Source organism: Mirounga leonina, unplaced genomic scaffold, assembly GCF_011800145.1.
Source record: "Mirounga leonina isolate KUSES-001 unplaced genomic scaffold, KU_Mleo_1.0 Mir_199, whole genome shotgun sequence".
Classification (NCBI taxonomy): domain Eukaryota; kingdom Metazoa; phylum Chordata; class Mammalia; order Carnivora; family Phocidae; genus Mirounga; species Mirounga leonina.
In genome coordinates, this window is record NW_023270498.1 from 4,339,135 (window position 1) to 4,356,340 (window position 17,206).

The window sequence follows — 17,206 nt, forward strand, 5'->3', positions numbered from 1 at the left end:
GCACAGTGGCCAAGGTGCGGTGCGCAGTGGGCAGTGGGCAGCAGGCGGCAGGTGACGCAGAGGGCAGTTGCCGGGTAACCAGGAGGGGAGATGGAGCAAAGACCCAATAGCAAGTGTGCCGAGGTTATTAGTGGTCACTGATTTTGGGAAGCTGGGCACGACTTCTCTTTCATGTTGGGAATTTGGACAAGTCCTGCTGAGGACTTTTTTCAATGAAACTTCGCAGCCCATATTAGCTTTTGGAGGCTTCCAACCAAATGAGACTACCCGTGAACCTCTCCTGTAGCCACCTGGGAGGAGGCCACGAGTTAGGTATTGTCTTCAGATTTAGATGCTTCTGTGTTTAAACAAACAAACAAAAAACAAAACAAAACACCACACCTCTAATCAAGCCAAGCCAAGGTTAGAAAGAAGTCCCCGGGGGAGAGGGGGGCACAGGAGAAGTGTGATGGGTACAGTAGGATGAGGACAGCAGCTTGGAGATTCGAACAAAGGGCTCAGGAACAGCTGTGTATTCTGTTAGGTGTTTTCCCAAGAGTTTGGTGGTTGATAAGTTATTTCTAAAACAACGCCTCTTTCTACCCCCAAATGCCTAGCTTGTCCTCACTTCAATGTGATGGGATTTCAGTCAACCACTCCTGACTTGTCACAGCTTCTCCATTGTTAAAATAAAAAATAAAAAAAAAAAAAAAGGAAGGAAGGGAGGGTGGAAAGAAAGAAAGAAGGAGGGAAGGAAGGAAGAAAAGAAGGAAGGAAGGAAGGAAAGGAAGGAAGGAAGGAAGGAAGGAAGGAAGGAAGGAAGGAAGGAAGGAAGGAAGGAAGGAAGGAAGGAAAAAAGATGGATCTCTTAAGGTCCCTCTTAACTTCTAGATGCTGACTTTATCCTATATATAAATTCAGAAAGTGTGTAGGAATGCAGCTGTCATCAAACATGATCATACACACAGGTGGAGCCATTGAAAGAGCTCCAGGTCTGCATTCAAGAGACCTGAGTTCAGGTCCAGCTCCAGCTATGATTGGCTGGTGACCTTGAGCACGTCACTGGACTCAGTGTCCCCATTTGTGAAATGGGTGTGATGCCTCCTGCCCTGCATCCTTCCCAGGGCTATTCTGAAGATCAAAAGGGAGAATGGGTGTGGCACTGCTCTCAACTTGAGAAAGCACCTTAAAAATGAAAGGTGACATTATTTTCCTCTGGTATATTGCTCAGAATGGCCTATAATTTTGCTTAATTGATACATGGTCTATGATTAAAATTTTTACCTTGCACGTTGGCATGACTGTAAGTAAGTATTGATTCTGCCAGCAACATTCCTCACCAATTATGTCATCAAAGATCTCATCCTCGAGATCATCAGATAGAGGTCAACAGGATCAGTGAAGCCCAACAGAAAGGGGATAATAATGTTACATAGCAACGATACTCATTGTTCTTAGTCTGCCGAGCAATTGCGGGGAGAAAGTGTTGTTTCTTGTTGTTGTTGTTGTTAGAGAGAGAGAAGGGGAGGGGCAGAGGGAGAGGAGGAGAGAGAATCTCAAGCAGACTCCACGCTGAGCACAGAGCTGGATGTGGGGCTCGATCTCACATCCCTGAGATCATGACCTGCACTGAAATCAAGAGTTGGATGCTTAACCGACTGAGCCACCCAAGTGCCCTGAGAAAGCTTTTTAAATACAAAAGAGGAGAAAGGGGAAAATAACAATGATTAATATTCCTGCTATCCATTATAATTATCTTGGTGTAGTTTCTTTTTTTTGAAAAGAAAAACACTACTCTGTTGCATTATTAAAATGACACATGGTTAATATAAGGAATTTTAATGGAAAGATGATTGTTTTAGAATTACCCAAAAACCCCAACATCCAGAAATTGCCAATATTAAGAGTAGCTGAGCATTATTCTAAGTATCTTTCTATCCATATATACGTATGTGAGGGGCTAGTATGATGAACAGGTGGATTGACAGACAGGTGTGAAATAAATACTTCTGTAAAGATTCTATCATATTACAGATGCTATTTCAAAATGAAAGTATCACTTTTATTGCTGTCTTAAATTTAAGAGGTGAACAAAAAAACAAGTAAAACTGGAGGCATGGCTGATCTTCAAGTAAATATTTTCTCACAAAAAGATACTATTTTTAAAGGATTTTTCTAAGATTAGAAAGATGTACTGCATTATTTAAAACATGAAGACCTTCAAATCAATGTTTTAATCCATTTGTTTCCATTTAGGCAGTATCTACTGACTTGTAGCTTTGGGAAATAAGGACATGATTTTATTCCCCTGTCTTCAGTTATATTATTTTTACATCGTCCTGCTTCCTAATATTCACATTCTATTTCATAATCTTAATTCTCCCAGAAATCTAGCTACTTATTGTTAACTCTATATTTAAATAGATTCAAGGCTCAGACTCAGTCCTTTTACTGCTATTTCTATTTATTTTGATTATTCTCTTAACTGATTGGACTTAACATTAAAGGTGCTATAGGGGGCCTCTGGGTGGCTCAGTCAGTTAAGCATCTTCCTTTGGCTCAGGTTATGATCTCAGGGTCCTGGGATCGAGCCCCGTGTTGGGCTCTGCACTCAGCGGGGAGCCTGCTTCTCCCTCTGCCCCTCCCCCTGCTTGTTCTCTCACTCTCTCTGACAAATAAAGAAATTCTTAAAAAAAAAAAAAAAGGTGCTATAGGTGTTCTAGTTCCACGGTTGTTTTGTGTTCGAGGATGTCTACCTGTTGCCTTTCTATCTTGACAGAGTGTGGTGCCACAATGGCATTGCTTGTTGAATGTTGCCATGCAGATGTCTAAGGCCAATCTGATATTTTTTTCTGCAAGGTGATTTCCATTTTCTTCCTGAATGCTGGAAGAGTTCTTTCTGTAACCTTAGAGTTAAATAGCCTCACAGGATGTGTCTTGGTATTTTGTATTCTGAGTAAAAATTTCCTGCCATTTTAATTTGGGGAATCCCTTTTTTTCCTCTCTATTTCTGAGAAATTCTCTTCCTTATAGAGACATCTTTTGTTCCGTCTTTGTGATCTCTGTCAGGGATACCAGTTGTCCTTGTGTTGGATAATTTGTCTTCCATATCTGTTAGCATTTCCTTAAGTTAATTTTTTTGTCTTTTTTCACATTCATTCACACTTATTATCTTGTGTTTTTCCTCTATGTCAATCATTCCATTTTTAGTAGCTTATGTTCTATTACTCAATGCTTCTAAATCCATGGATTCATTCTATAATAAAACTGTTTGGGACCTCATTTTGTTTCCTGAGATCTGACATCTTTTCTCATCTCATTCTGTTGTTTTACCATGCTATCTTTCAGTACTTTTTTTTATGGAGTCCATGTCACAAAGTAATTATGAGATATTTCCTCTATTCCTTGAGTTAAGCTTTTTTCCTAGGATGGGCTCATTGGTCTGTTTTACTTCCTTTCCTCCCTTGTATTGCTAGAAAATATTTTCACCATAATCATGACATTTCTTTTCATCTTGCTATTCTACTTGGGCTGATATAGCCTGATTGACGTTTTGACATTCTTCCCACTGTATGTGAGGCTTTTTTTTTTTCCCTGTGAGAGCTATCGACTTTTCTAAATCCTGAAAGAATGCCAAGGATGGGGTGGAGGGGGTAGTTCAGGTGAGGCAAAGTGCAGTCTTTGTTAAAAGACTTTCTCTTTGCTCTCTCTCCCATCCTGAGATTTTTTTAAATGTCCTAAACCAGTTATCACTGTACCTGGTTAGAGAGTGCTTCTCAGCCCCACAGGGGGACACCAGGAGCTTCAGGCTGCCGCCCCCCCCCCCCCCCCCCCGCCCCCCCCCCCCCCCGGGGGGACCCCCGGCGCTTCCGGCCCCCCCCCCCCCCCCCCCCATAGAGGACCCGACTCCTGTCAGGAGAGCCCACTTCACTGCTCACCTGTCCAGTGCCACCTGGTTCTTGCTAGCAGAGGTTTTCACTGCTTTTTGGTCAGAAGTGGAAGAAGATGCTTATTTGAAATGGTTCTCTACAGATATGAGGATATTAGGGAGAATGCTGAGGATTTTGTTGACTCATATTTAAGGTTTCTTAGAAGTCAGATCAGCAGACACCCTTTACTGTATGTCTTAGGACAGAATTGTCTTTCCTTGGTCCTTGATTTTTTTTTTTTTTAACTATTTCATTAGAACGCATTCTTTTATTTAGTTGATTGCCAAAGTGAACGGTGTGGGTTTTTATTCTTCTCAGTTTGTGGAGTATTAGGGAAGGGAAATTCTGTGGGTAGTTTCAATATGCCACAGTAATCTGCAATATATGGATTTTTTCTTCTGTCCATTTGTTGTTGAGACCAAGTTTTAAAAACAATGGACTTTAATGGTTGCTTGGAAAACCAGAGAATCATGACTTTGAGAAGAAGCAGGATGATGAGGTGGGAAAGCCCCATTTTTGGTGGGGCTATAAACACTTTGATACATACCTAAATCAGCCTCAGTATCTGTGCCTCATCTTGTCCCTACCAGGGTCCCTACAAACCTTCTGTTCTGGGGTTAGAGCAAAAAAGATATTTAGCACCTCAACACAAAAATGAGGAAAACTGTGTAGTGTTAGTAATGCTATTGAATTACTTCTTTGAACTTTTAAGGGAGAGAAACACCACCTCTGTGTTCCCTGCCGCCCACCTCATGGAGAGATTCCATCCATATGTTCCGTTTCTGAAGAGGGTGTGACGGGTCACCAGCCAGTTTTCCTTTCTATAATCTGAGGATCACACTGTTCCGCTATCAGGGCATGTGCCCCTCCTGACCACCAGTAGATTAGAATGAATGCAGGCTGAGCCGTTTCGTGATAAATCTCCTCTGCAAGCAAGAAATGAGGCCTAAAGATACTTTAGAGTATGATGGGTCTGATCCCTGAACAATTATCAGTGGTCAGAAACATTTTTCTAAAAGAATTAGTTCATAAGTTTTGAACTACCAGGGAGTTTGTCCTCTTGTTGCTAAGAGCTAGCAGGAGACCTTGAGGTCAGGTGTCAGTGTGGGGGGTGCGGGGACTCCTTCTCCCCTTGCTTTCCCCTTGCTGCTCCCAGTGTGGGACGCAAGCCCCACTCACCTGGCTGACTCTTCTAGGTCAGAAGCTCGTGTGACACAAGCTTTTCTTCATCAGACTTCACAGGCTGAGACCTGCTGTTTGTGCAGCCCTGTTCATACTGAACCTATAACCAGTATTCCAAGAAGGTGCATCTTGATGCAAATGTTTACTCAGAAGCCAGAGCTGGTCTCAGGGTTCACCATTCCCAGGGAGCAACAAGCTTGCCTACTGCTGCAAACTCTACTCTTAGACCAGAAGTTTCTTGAGGTGAAGCTCGTGAGCTGAGAGTCCTCAGCAGTGGTTCATTGAGCACCATTCAATTTTTGGAAAGATTGGATGAATGGCACACCTTCTCCCCTGAGCTTCCTTGGTTTGCCCCCAACCTGCCTGCACATACCTCTGTGGCACATGGCCCCTGAGCATCTTTTTACTCTCAGAGCCCAAAGTCAGCTTTCGATAAACCTTCTAGTTGTATCTTTTGATTAAATTTTATTCTGAGTATTAAAGTTCTGAATTTGAAATTCCATCATGTAATACTATTTTATTTATTTATTTAAATATGTATTTATTTATTTAAGAGAGAGAGAGAGAGGGATTGCATGCAGGGGTGGAGAGGCAGAGGGAAAGGGAGAGGGAGAGAGAGAATCCCAAGGAGGCTCCACACCCACCGTGGAGCTCAATCCCACAACCCTGGGCTCCTGACCTGAGCCAAAATCAAGAGTCAGACGCTCAACCGACTGATCACCCAGGCGCCCCCCATCTAATACTATTTTAAATAAGTATATTGCATACTATCATGAGTAATTGTATACTAATGTACTTTAAGTTTATGAGAAGTTCACTAGTTACTGGAAATCACTTAGAAGGCTCTATTGAAAATACATCATTTAAATATTAATCTTAAATTAAATATAGTAGTGTTCTATTATACCGTCCAGAGGAAAAGACACAGGTGGTGGGTGAGTATTTAGTCGGAAGGTGTGCTGTTTATATTGACCCACCCTGACTCTGGGTCACGGATTCATTTGTCCGGTCAATTCTGTTTAAGTGCAGACTCCGGGCAGGTCCGTGTGCTAGGTGACCATAGGCAGAGATATCTCCACCTTCCCCATTTGGGAGGCGTTTGTGTGGCGTGTCTGCCTGAGCACTGGGACAGCCTGAGGTGGGGATGTCCCCCCCGCACCCGTGTAGACTTCAGCTGTCGCTGTCATGCGCAGAGCTACTGCGACCTCACTGACTGTCACCTGCCCCCCCCCCACAGGGGACAAGTGCCTGTCGGACATGCCCTATGACAACAGTGCCAGCTACGAGAAAGAGAATGAGATGATGCAGACCCACGTGATGGACCAAGCCATCAACAATGCCATCAGCTACCTGGGGGCCGAGTCCCTGCGCCCGCTGGTGCAGACGCCCCCCGGCAGCTCGGAGGTGGTGCCGGTCATCAACCCCATGTACCAGCTCCACAAGCCCCACGCGGAGGGGCCCCCGCGGTCCAACCACTCAGCCCAGGACAGCGCCGTGGAGAACCTGCTGCTGCTTTCCAAGGCCAAGTCGGTGTCCTCCGAGCGGGAGGCGTCCCCAAGCAACAGCTGCCAAGACTCGACGGACACGGAGAGCAATAACGAGGAGCAGCGGAGCAGTCTCATCTACCTGACCAACCACATCAACCCGCACGCCCGCAATGGCCTGTCCATTAAGGAGGAGCACCCCGCCTACGACATGCTGCGGGCGGCCTCCGAGAGCTCCCAGGACGCCTTCCGGGTGGTCGGCACGAGCGGGGAGCCCATGAAGGTGTACAAGTGCGAACACTGCCGGGTGCTCTTCCTGGACCACGTCATGTACACCATCCACATGGGCTGTCACGGCTTCCGCGATCCCTTTGAGTGCAACATGTGCGGCTACCACAGCCAGGACCGGTACGAGTTCTCGTCCCACATCACGCGGGGCGAGCACCGCTTCCACATGAGCTAAGCCGGGCGCGAGCGAGGCATGCGGGGCCCGGGCCCTCCCCTCCTGCCAGGAGCCCCGGACTGGACCAGAACGTCGTGCTTTGAGTTCTAGGTGGTTTTTCGTTTCGTTTGGGGTTTTTTTTTGTTTGTTGTTTTAAGTCGGTCGTTTGGCTGGGGTTTGATTTGCTTTTGAAAACAAGATTTTTATTGTTAGATGCAGGGTTACATGGGGAGTCCCCCCCCCCCCCCCCCCCCCCCAAACTGCTATGTTACTAGATGTGCTCAGAGACTGCTCGCCGAAATCCCCCTCCCCTGGTGCTTCCTAGAATTCCCCTCCTCTAAAGAAGTGCTCATTTTCAGAGAAGGTTTCCTCAAAACAGGTCAGAGCCTGGGAACGAATGAGCTGGTTTCTGGGCTGAGCATCCACGGCCCCAGACCCAGTGAGCACAGCCCCCGGGGTCAGCCTGGCAGGTGCCCCCCCAAACACAGCAGGGCCGAGAAACCCATCTAGGTCTGGAAGGCTGCAGTTTATAAAAGATGTGATTATAGGTAAGTCACAGCCTGCACGAACAGTACCTTGTTGGAGAAACGGACTCCCCGGGGAGTGGTCAGGTCAAAGGGTGTGGGGAGGGGTCAGAGGACCTGGTGGTCTCCGTCTCCCTTTCCAAACCACTGTAGCAATGCTCAGCCTTCTCCGGCTTGCCGGCAGGTGGAAGGAACCCCCAACTGCACACTCCTGGAGGCCGATCTGGAGACCTCTGTCCTCTGCCTTCTCGAGTCTGTGCCTCTCACGGCCCAGAGTCTGGCACTGCAGTTTTAACATCCATCCTGAAATGCCGACCCTAATTCCTTTGAACCTCTCAAATGGTGACATTCCTCAGAAACCAAGACTTTATTCCAAATTCCACACTCCTTCCTTCCCTGGCTGGTTCCACCGACAGCCAGAAGCCTGTTTCCCCTCAGAGGCCCAACCTAGACCCCATTTCAACAACGTCACTGTTTTGTTTGTTGGTACATTTCGTTCCCCGCCCTCACTCTACATTATTCGTGTCTTAAAATCCATAAAGGAAGCGTGCAGAATGATCAGTCATTTTCAGAGCAAGGAACTATGACGAGCAAAGCCCAGGACCTGTGCCTAGCACGCAGAACCTACCTGCTAGAAACTAAACTTTGCAACAGTCTGAAACTCTCCCCGGAAGGACAGAGCAGCCCCTATGTGCCCACCCATATATAGGAGCCATCCTTTCTCACTGGGGGGGCTTGGAACGTGCAGAGCGACGCATAACCTGCCAGCGAGGTCTGCCGGGAAAGAGGCAGATGGTGCTGGAGGTAGAACCTTCCCCACGCACGCTGCCGGAAACCCCCATGAGATGTTTGGTGACTCCAGGCCCCACTGGAAGGGGTACCCCTCAAGGTTAATCCTATCATTAAGGATAATAATCCCAACCACCTAGGCAAGGAAGAGCGTACCATTTCCAATGTTTACGTGTTTTTGCCAAAACTGAACCAATGTGAACATGGAAAAAAAAAAAAAAACACAGAAGAAAAATTGTCCATAAGCACCTCTGCATGCATTCTAAATCTGGGTTTCTTAGTCATGGTGCTCTTGACATTTGGGGCTGGATAATTCTTTGGGGTGGGGGATTCCCCTGCGCCTTGCAGAATATTTAGCATCATCCCTGGTCACTACCCAGTAGATGCCAGCCTCATTCGACAACCAAAAATCTCCCCAGCTGTTGCCAAATGTCCCCTGGGGAGCAAGTCACCCCGAGTTGAGAACCACTGCTCAACTTCTAAACCAGTCAAAGGTCTGGGAAGCCTCCCAGAGAGCCAAGGCACTGTCCCCATCGGGAGTCTAGCTCCTGACCCGCATTCCTTTGTCTTCACTGTCAATCCTATAAGTGAATGAGTACTTTCCATTCTTCGGAAGCAAATCTCCTCATGAGCTTTGTTGAAAGGACGGAGTCCACACATGTCCTACTTGAGGCGCGGGTTGCTTGGCTTGTGGAACGGGATGGTGTTTTGAAACTGGGAACACAGTCACAGTGATTGAGGCTCGGGCACACTGGATGCACTGAGTCGGGTAGAGACAGACAGGGCGGCTGACAGCAGTAATTCCCCACACAGTCACAGAGAAAGCCACGCTTCCGCCATGTGAACATGCTCAAGGTGAAAGACTTCAGAGACTTCCGGCTGGCCGGCCAGTTGAACCTGCCTGTTCTTTTCCGTCCATCCCACACAGCCAGTCGGTTGAAAGGAGTCACTCTTCCCCACCCCATCGCTTCAAACAACGCTCAACCCAGAACTGTACATAGTGGCCACAGATGTCCTTTCCTAAAACGCTCCCCATCCCCTCCCCCCCGCCACTGCCTTTTCCAGCCAATGTAACCATCTATTCACACACCTTTTCTTGTGGTTTTATATTGTAACACCGTTTTTCTTTGAGATTATTGTGCTTAAGGTAAGGTCCCATAGAATGGCAACAAGTAATTAAATTACGTTAGAAAGGTGGTCCTATTCTGTGCCGAAAGCTGTTAACGTTTTCTCTTCTAGCTGGTTAAAGTAGGATTTTGCATGACTTCACCCCTTTTTTGTTCTGTGGGCTATTCTGTTGTTGGATGGCGTGAGTGTGTGTCTTGGGAACCGCTGTGTCCTGAAGGGTACCTAGGCTTTATGCACTCGTCTTTAGAATGAACACCGGAGACAGGAGGGTCGCCAGTCGTGGGTCCATGTGTTGATCGCAGTAAGAAATTGCTGCCCCACCCCTCCCGACCCCGTCACTGAGCTTCCCTCGACAGAAAGCCTGGACACATGCTCCTTACCCAGGTGCCTTCTGTGACGTGGACCCGAGAGCATGGGCTGTCCTATCGGAAGAATCACTAAAAAGATTTGCACTGTCATTGCTTTGTCACCAAAGGGCGTATCCCAGCACCAGTCACTTCAGAGACCAGCATGTTCCATTTCCAATCGAGAATCCTCCACATAAAGAAATCTTAGAATCTTCATTGAAAAAGGAAGCTACTGTTATGGAGATGTGAGTTTGGGGTTTTTTTTTTTGGGGGGGGTGGGTTTCTTTCTATTTTTGTGGGGTTTTTTCCTTGTTTTGTTTTGATTTCCATGTGGCTCTTGTCAGTGTGGTATTCTTGCCAAAACAGAAGTGGGATGAGATGGACTTGCAGAGACAAATCATGAAGCAAATGTATTTCTCTTTACCTGCACTTCTTGAGTTTCAGCAATAAGGAAGGATCAACTCTACTTAAAAACCAGATAGCTTTCATTCAGTTCAGTGTGTTGTGTTGTTTGTTTTTTTTTTAACTTTAAAATGAACCACAGTCAGATCTATTTAAGGTGTATAGGCATCAGAAGAAAGAAGCACATCCACCCGTGGGTATGGTCGCATTCACTGTGAACAGATGTAACCAGGTATTAATATGCAATATTGTCTCAAATCCTTTCTAATACACTTTTTTACAATGTTGTCCGTGGGGATCGTCAGGGTACAATTTGCTTGTATCCCGGTGCAGCTTTAGGTCTTCGTCCGCCATTCTGGAAAATACGTGTACAGGATTGTAAATGAGAAAATGCCCTTGTATTTCCCATCGGCCTTCTCTGGTGATGTTAAATTATTTCTGTTTAGCTGTGAACAAGGGGTAGTGTACCCCTGGAGGAATAGAGGATCCTTTTGTACACATTTGGAAATGCTTCTTCTGTAGTGATAGAACAAATAAATGCAACAAATACTTTGTCTGTCCCGTCCCGTGAAGTCCGGGGCCCTGCGGCGCAGCCACCTGCTGCAGACTCCTCCCCCCACCCCCCAGCGGAGGTGGGCGGGCCTTGGGGGCAGCTGAGCTGCAGTTGGGGACCACGTGACCGTGGGCATCAGACGTGTATGCAGCGCTCAGCTCGGCACGCTGACCGCCTCCCGTCCCCAGCTGCACTGGGCTTGGGGTGCTCAGTCTCGGCCTTTGACTTCAAAATGTGGATTTGAGGCAGGTGGAGGTGGTGAGCATCGATCAGTGCACCCCATGCTCTTTACAGCCCGCTGCATAATGCCATGGGAGGCGAGTCCATGGCTGGGGGCGCGGGAGACAGTGGCTGACCACAGTGGCCACCTGTCAGGGTCCTGACCCCGCAAAGCTACACACTTAGGTCAGGGCCGGGCAGTGCCAGAAGGCTCATCTCCCTTCTGGAGAGAGAGCCAGACATCAGATGGGCTCAGACCTAGTGAACGAGATGGGGTAACCAGGTCTGCATGGTGCAACATTTGATCGGAGCAAGGTGAAACTCCAGTGAAATAAACGGTCGTACTCTTTCCCCATCAGCCCCTTCCTGCCATCAATTCCCAAAGGAGACTTTCAAAACCAGCCCTGGATGAGGCAGCATCTTTTGAGGGAGTGTTCAGCCTCCTTAGGTGAGCTCGCTGCTGGAGCGTGTTGCTCAGATTGATGTGACCGGATGCCCATTTAGAAATCCGGTCCACCATTTTACAGCTGTCCCTTGTTATTTCACAGGGATCATAGATCCAGAGAATAACGAACATGTACACTTACTTACAGATAAGCCGAGCCCCGCCTAAGGGGAATAAAGTCACTCAAAAGGATACGTTTGATAGTGAGAGTGACGAACGTGTTTGTGTGCATCCTGGCAGCTCACATCCTTATGAAGCTTAATAAATTAAACTTAACGGAATGGAGAGGAAAGCTGGTGCTGATCCCTCCCAGACATCCCCAGCTCTCAGCTGCACACGTTGGAGGCTCATCCTGGAGCCGAGATGTGGCCAGTAGGTGAGAGGGAGGTTTCAAATCTCAATTCCAAGAGCCACCGGTAGGACGAGAGGCTCCATTTCTTGGTTTTCATTATCCTTTATTCTCAGCACATCTTTCTGACACTGAATCTTTAGTGTCCCTGCGCCTTCCCTGGTCCTTGCGCACTGCGAGTCAGCGGTGCCTCCACTCGATGGGCCCAAATGATGAGACCCACTCTGGGAAGGCTGACCCAGAGGGGGTGCCCCCTTTGTGGGGTGGCAGTGAGGTGTGCCTGGTGGGCCCCAGGAGGACGGCACCGGATTCCAGGTGGGATGCAGCAAGGTGCGAAGAGTTGGCAGCAGGTGCAAAGGACCCAGAAGAGGCTGAGTGGAAGTGATGCATTCCTGATGCCCTGCCACTGTTCCCAGCCCACCCAGAGCAGCCTCTGAGCGCCCCCACCCTCTCTATCTCTCCCGGGGAGCCCCAAGGCTGCTCCTGAGGTTTCCTGCATGCATTTTATCATTCCCACTGGAAACTGCTGCTCTTTTTTTTTTTAATATTTTTTGTTTATTTATTTGACAGATAGCACAAGTAGGCAGAGTGGCAGGCAGAGGGAAAGGGAGAAACAGGCTCTCTGCAGAGCAGGGAGCTCGATGTGGGGCTCGATCCCAGGACCCTGGGGTCATGACCTGAGCTGAAGGCAGACGCTTAACCGACTGAGCCGCCCAGGCGCCCCAAGGAAACTGCTGCTCTCGCGCACTTCACTTCTGTTCCCGATGAGTGCCGTGAATGTACAGTCGCACTATATATATTTTTAAAGATTTTATTTATTTGAAAAAGAGAGAGAGAGAGAGAGCATGATCAGGGGAGGGGCATAGGAACAAGCAGACTCCTGCTGAGCTGAAGCAGGGCTTGATCCAGGACTCTGAGATCATGATCTGGGCCCAAGTCAGACGCTTAACCAACTGAGCCACCCAGGTGCCCCAAAAGTCGCCCTATATTTTAAATGTTAGTGTGAAATTGGGGGAGCTAAAGATCAGGATTGCGGGTCCAGAAGCCAAAGATCCCTGTTCCCATTGCTAATTAATTAGTCATATTTTCTATCAAAATCGAATGTCTTGGAGGTTTTGTGACTCCTTGGTGGAAGCGTGCGTTGTCATCGAGATCATACGGATTCTCAAGGAACAGAATCCCTTCAGCACTTTCTAAAAGTCCTGTTTTTTTGTTTTTTTGTTTTTTTGTTTTTGTATGGCTTCTCAACTCCAAACAGAGAGCAAGGCACAAGAGGAAAGTCAAGAGCACCCAGTGATTGATACAAGACTAGGGGTGGGATGGTGAGTTTCTCCCCAGGCCAGGATCTGCTTGATGTCTCTGGGTTTCCTCTGCACCAGAACCTGGAGAAGCAGGAGGTGGCCCAGCCCCACCGGCTCAGGGATGCTGCCAAAGCATCACCACTCCCTGCTCTGCTTGCCTCCTGGCAGTCTTACCTACCTTTCCCCAAACACTCCGCCCCCAAGCCCTCTACAACAGGAGGAAATGGAGCCCCTTGGCTCTGAGGATAACAGTGCTGCCTCACAGCCAGGCCCCTGTCCTCTCACTGGCCCCTCCTGCCCTGAACCCAAATTCCCAATCCCCAGCTGCCTCAAGGCTTCCTCGCTCACCCACCCCAACCCCACCCTGGTGCCAGGGCTTCCAGAGATCCCCTGTGACCCTAGTTCTCAAATGCAGCTCAGAATCACCCGGGTGGTCGTTAAAAATGCAGTTTCCAGAGACCCGCTGCTGATCATTCCAGAGCTGGGGGTCTGCGTGAAGTCCACCCACCGGGCGTGGGACCAGCTCCCCCAGACCAGAGAAGCTGATTCCCCATCCCGTTTCTCCCCAACACAGTTTACAGCTTAACCCTCTTCCTCTGCTCAAACCTATTTTTGGGGGGGGTGAGGAAGAACAATTAATAATGACTCTCTCTTCCCCTCTCGAGTCTGAAACAACTCAGAGACAAGAGGATTAGAGAGTGGAAAACCAAAATAAATTGCTGTTACACATAAAACCTAGATTAGAGGACACAGCTTCAGGGTGTGATCACAGCGGTCTTGCAAACTCCCTTGACCTGAATGAGACCAACGTACTCCCCTGGACTCAGGCAGCATTTAAGTTCATGCACCCCCCGGAAGACTGAGCCCCAGCCCTGTGGGGGATGGGGGATAGGAGACCCAGGAGGCAGCACAGCCCAGCAAAGCCGAAGGAAGCGTGCTCAGTTCCTGCCTCCAGAAGAGTGTGACGAGGTGACCAACCAGGTGATAGGGAGCCACTGGAGGCAAGGAGGGAAGATGGAGTGAGAACCAGGGAGGACCCAGGCGGTCCTTCCCGCAGGGGTCAAGCTGCTGACCTTGGAAGGGAGTCCAGATAAGAGGGAAGCAAAGATGGGAGGGCTTGATTCTTGCCACTAAAATGAGATTTCCATGAATGGGGTGGTTTGGGATTTTATTTTTTTTTAATTTATTTATTTATTTTAGAGAGAGAAAGGCAGACGGAAAGGGAAAGCGAATCTCAAGCAAACTCTCCACTGAGTGTGGAACCCGATGAGAGGCTCAATCTCACGACCCCAAGATCATGACCGGAGCTGAAATCAAGAGTCGGATGCCTAACCCACTGAGCCACCCAGGCGCCCCCGGGTTTGTTTTGTTTTTTTTAATGTACTAACTGCCACATCCTCAGAGTCAACAAGATTACCTGGAAGAGCCTAGGTCCTGCTCTGATCTGAAAGTTTGTGTCCCCTCAAGTCCGTGTGCTGAAATCCCAGCAGAGCCTTCAGGAAAGGGATTAGTGCCCTCATAAAAGGGGCCCCAAAGAGATTCCTGTCCCCATGTGAGGACACAGCGTGAAGCCATCACACAAAAGAGGGCCCTCAGTCTGACCCTGATCTCACACTTGCAGCTTCCAGAACTCTGGGAACCAGTTTCTGTTGTTTCTAATCCCCGTGAGTCTGTGGCTTTTCGTTACTGCGGCCCCTTGGGTGAAGGCGGTGCTCCATGAACATAGGCTACATAATCCCCTATTTAAGATGATTTGATCCATTGCTCATTGAAGGAATAACAGGCTCAGGTCCTAGAGGAGCCTTTAAGACCACAGAGGGTTTGAAGAGGGGAGCGAGGTTTGGTCTTCTCTAAGCGACCAGATGACGAGAACAGGTGAGCTGTAGGGAGAGGTCCAAGACCTGAGAGTCACCAGGATGTGGATGGCTGGCTGTAAGGAAAGTGACAGATGAGCCACGTGCCTGAAGAGGAAGACCGGGGGGCAGGGCAGCAGCTTTGAAGAGCCCACGAAAGGAAAACCAGCTGCATGCAGCACCCCAGATTTTCTCTGTGCAGGAAGAGAGGCCACAACCGGGTCCAAGAAAGCAGTGGAAATGAGGAGGGGCAGAGAAGGAGCCACTGGCTGAGGGTCCAGGACACTCACAGGGACATTCAGGGAGCACCCCCACGGAGGAGTGGCAGAGAAGAAACCAGGAGCCCTGTATACTGTGGGCCTCAGGCCTCAACTTGGACCTGCTGCTTTAAAAATGCCAAGTTCTGGGCAGTATTTTCCCAGGGACACAGGTACAGATATCATGTTGAAGTCCCCTTGCTTTTTTCACTTTTTGGCAAGGCCAAGGACAGGAACAAGGCTGACATCCCTGAGCTCAGTCTCCTGGCTGCCCTCCTCTGGGGCCAGTGGGCACCCCAGGGAGCAGGATGATGTCCCCTCCCTGCTCAAGAGCCATCCCAAGTGTCCCTCCTCCCCGGCAGTAGGGTGCTGGCCCGCGGAGCAGATGGGCTGTGGCTACCCGGTGAATCGGCACGACGGGAAGCAGATGTAGCCACCAAGGTCCCCGTGCACAACTGGGAACCAGCCGGTTGGGGAGGAAATTTGCATAACAAGGATAATTTGGTACCAAAACTGTCCCCTGAAGTGAACTACATGGATCTCGGTACAGCTAACAAATTTCACTTCTTCTTTCCCATGTTTGTCAAACCAACTAGATGTGACATTGAGCATGTGAATTGTCCCAAGCTATTCTATGTGTCCCTCCGTGGGTCAGCTCCAGGCCTCCCTTCTGTGCTGCCCATCCCGGGGCCTCTCACGCAGGGGTCCCCTCCCCGGGTGTGCCCAGGCACATGCACCCATGCCTACGCCCAGCAGGGCGGGCCCAGGCTCTCCAGAGGCCTGCTGGCTGCTACGCTGGGGCGGCATCACCTCCGGGGCATCTCAGCCCACCCGGCACCTGCGGCAGCTTCCTCATCACATCTCCCTCCCGCTTCCTGTGGGCAAGGGCGGGCCGGGCCCCACAGCAAGGAGGGTCTGTGGTTTTGGGGCCTTCATCTGATTCCCCTTTCAGGGCCTCCTCCCTCTGGGCCCTGCCCCTCCCAAGACCCACTGTGGCCCCCCTGCCCACACCCAGATCCCATCCCTGAAAGCATCAGGATGTCGTTTCAAAACCGCGGTGTGCCACCCAGTGGGAAATCGGTTGCATGTTTATATCCAGTGTGAGTTCGGGAAGTCTGCCACCATGACTGCAACCCTGAGAGGTCAGGGAGGCTGGTCTAGGCTTCAAGTCCACTTTCTCCAGAATGGCATCCAGCCTGACCACCACCTGACCACGTGGTCCCTCCAGCCTCGCCGCTGCTGAACTAGTCATGCAACAAGGCTGAGCTCACTGTACTGAGCTGGTTTTTGGAACTTTCTCAAGACCAGGTCTCTGTGTTCCTGGAATCCTTGAATAAGTCCATGCTGGGAGGTCTCAGGATTCTGTGTCTCAAGTGTCCACCTACTCCATCAGACTGTGAGCCTCTGGAGGGCAGACGTCTTGCCTCCATCATCCCCAAATCTCCAACAGCAAGCAAAGTCAGGCATTCACAGCTCTAGGAATGTTGTGTGGTATGTGAAATGGATCTTCACTTCTACTCCCTGGACTCCTGGGGTCTTATCTTGCCCTGAATGATGACCTGGACCCCACCTCATGACTCTTCCTTCTGAAGCCCCCTCCCATCTTCCCACTTGCTTCAGGGCCAGGGTCACTCTCCCTGGAGACAAGCATGAGGCAATGGGACTCAGGCCCCAGGTTCCCGGGCTCCCTGAGGCTCTCCAGGAGGGTCCTGTCTGCATCCTGGCATTTGGGCCCTCACAGGGGTTTCCATCCAGGGGACAGATTGAGTGGTCCTGACGGGAAGCTGCTGATATAGAGCAAGAGGGGCTGAGAGTCAGGGAAGGCAAGCCTGCTGGGGTCCCCTGGACCAAGTGCATCTCAGTCAAATCTTGAGAGACAGAGGTAGAGAGAAGAAGCGGAATCGTGCAAAATATCCAGTTAAAACCAGAGGAAAGCAGAAAGAATGGAAGAGAAGGAGGGAGGGAAGGAAGGAAGGAAGGAAGGAAGGAAGGAAGGAAGGAAGGAAGGAAGGAAGGAAGGAAG

General features: G+C 49.3%; 1 protein-coding gene across 7 annotated transcripts in view; it reads left to right on the forward strand.

Moving 5' to 3' along the window:
* IKZF1 (IKAROS family zinc finger 1) overlaps nt 1-10,755 on the forward strand; it is a 94,864-nt gene extending 84,109 nt beyond the window's left edge. For all 7 annotated transcript variants that reach the window (XM_035026473.1, XM_035026475.1, XM_035026476.1 and 4 more), the window contains one exon: nt 6,328-10,755. In XM_035026473.1, the coding sequence (XP_034882364.1) occupies nt 6,328-7,037 (710 nt within the window). In that variant the 3' untranslated portion in view covers nt 7,038-10,755. The remainder of the gene's footprint in view (nt 1-6,327) is intronic.
* Nucleotides 10,756-17,206: the final 6,451 nt, after the last annotated feature.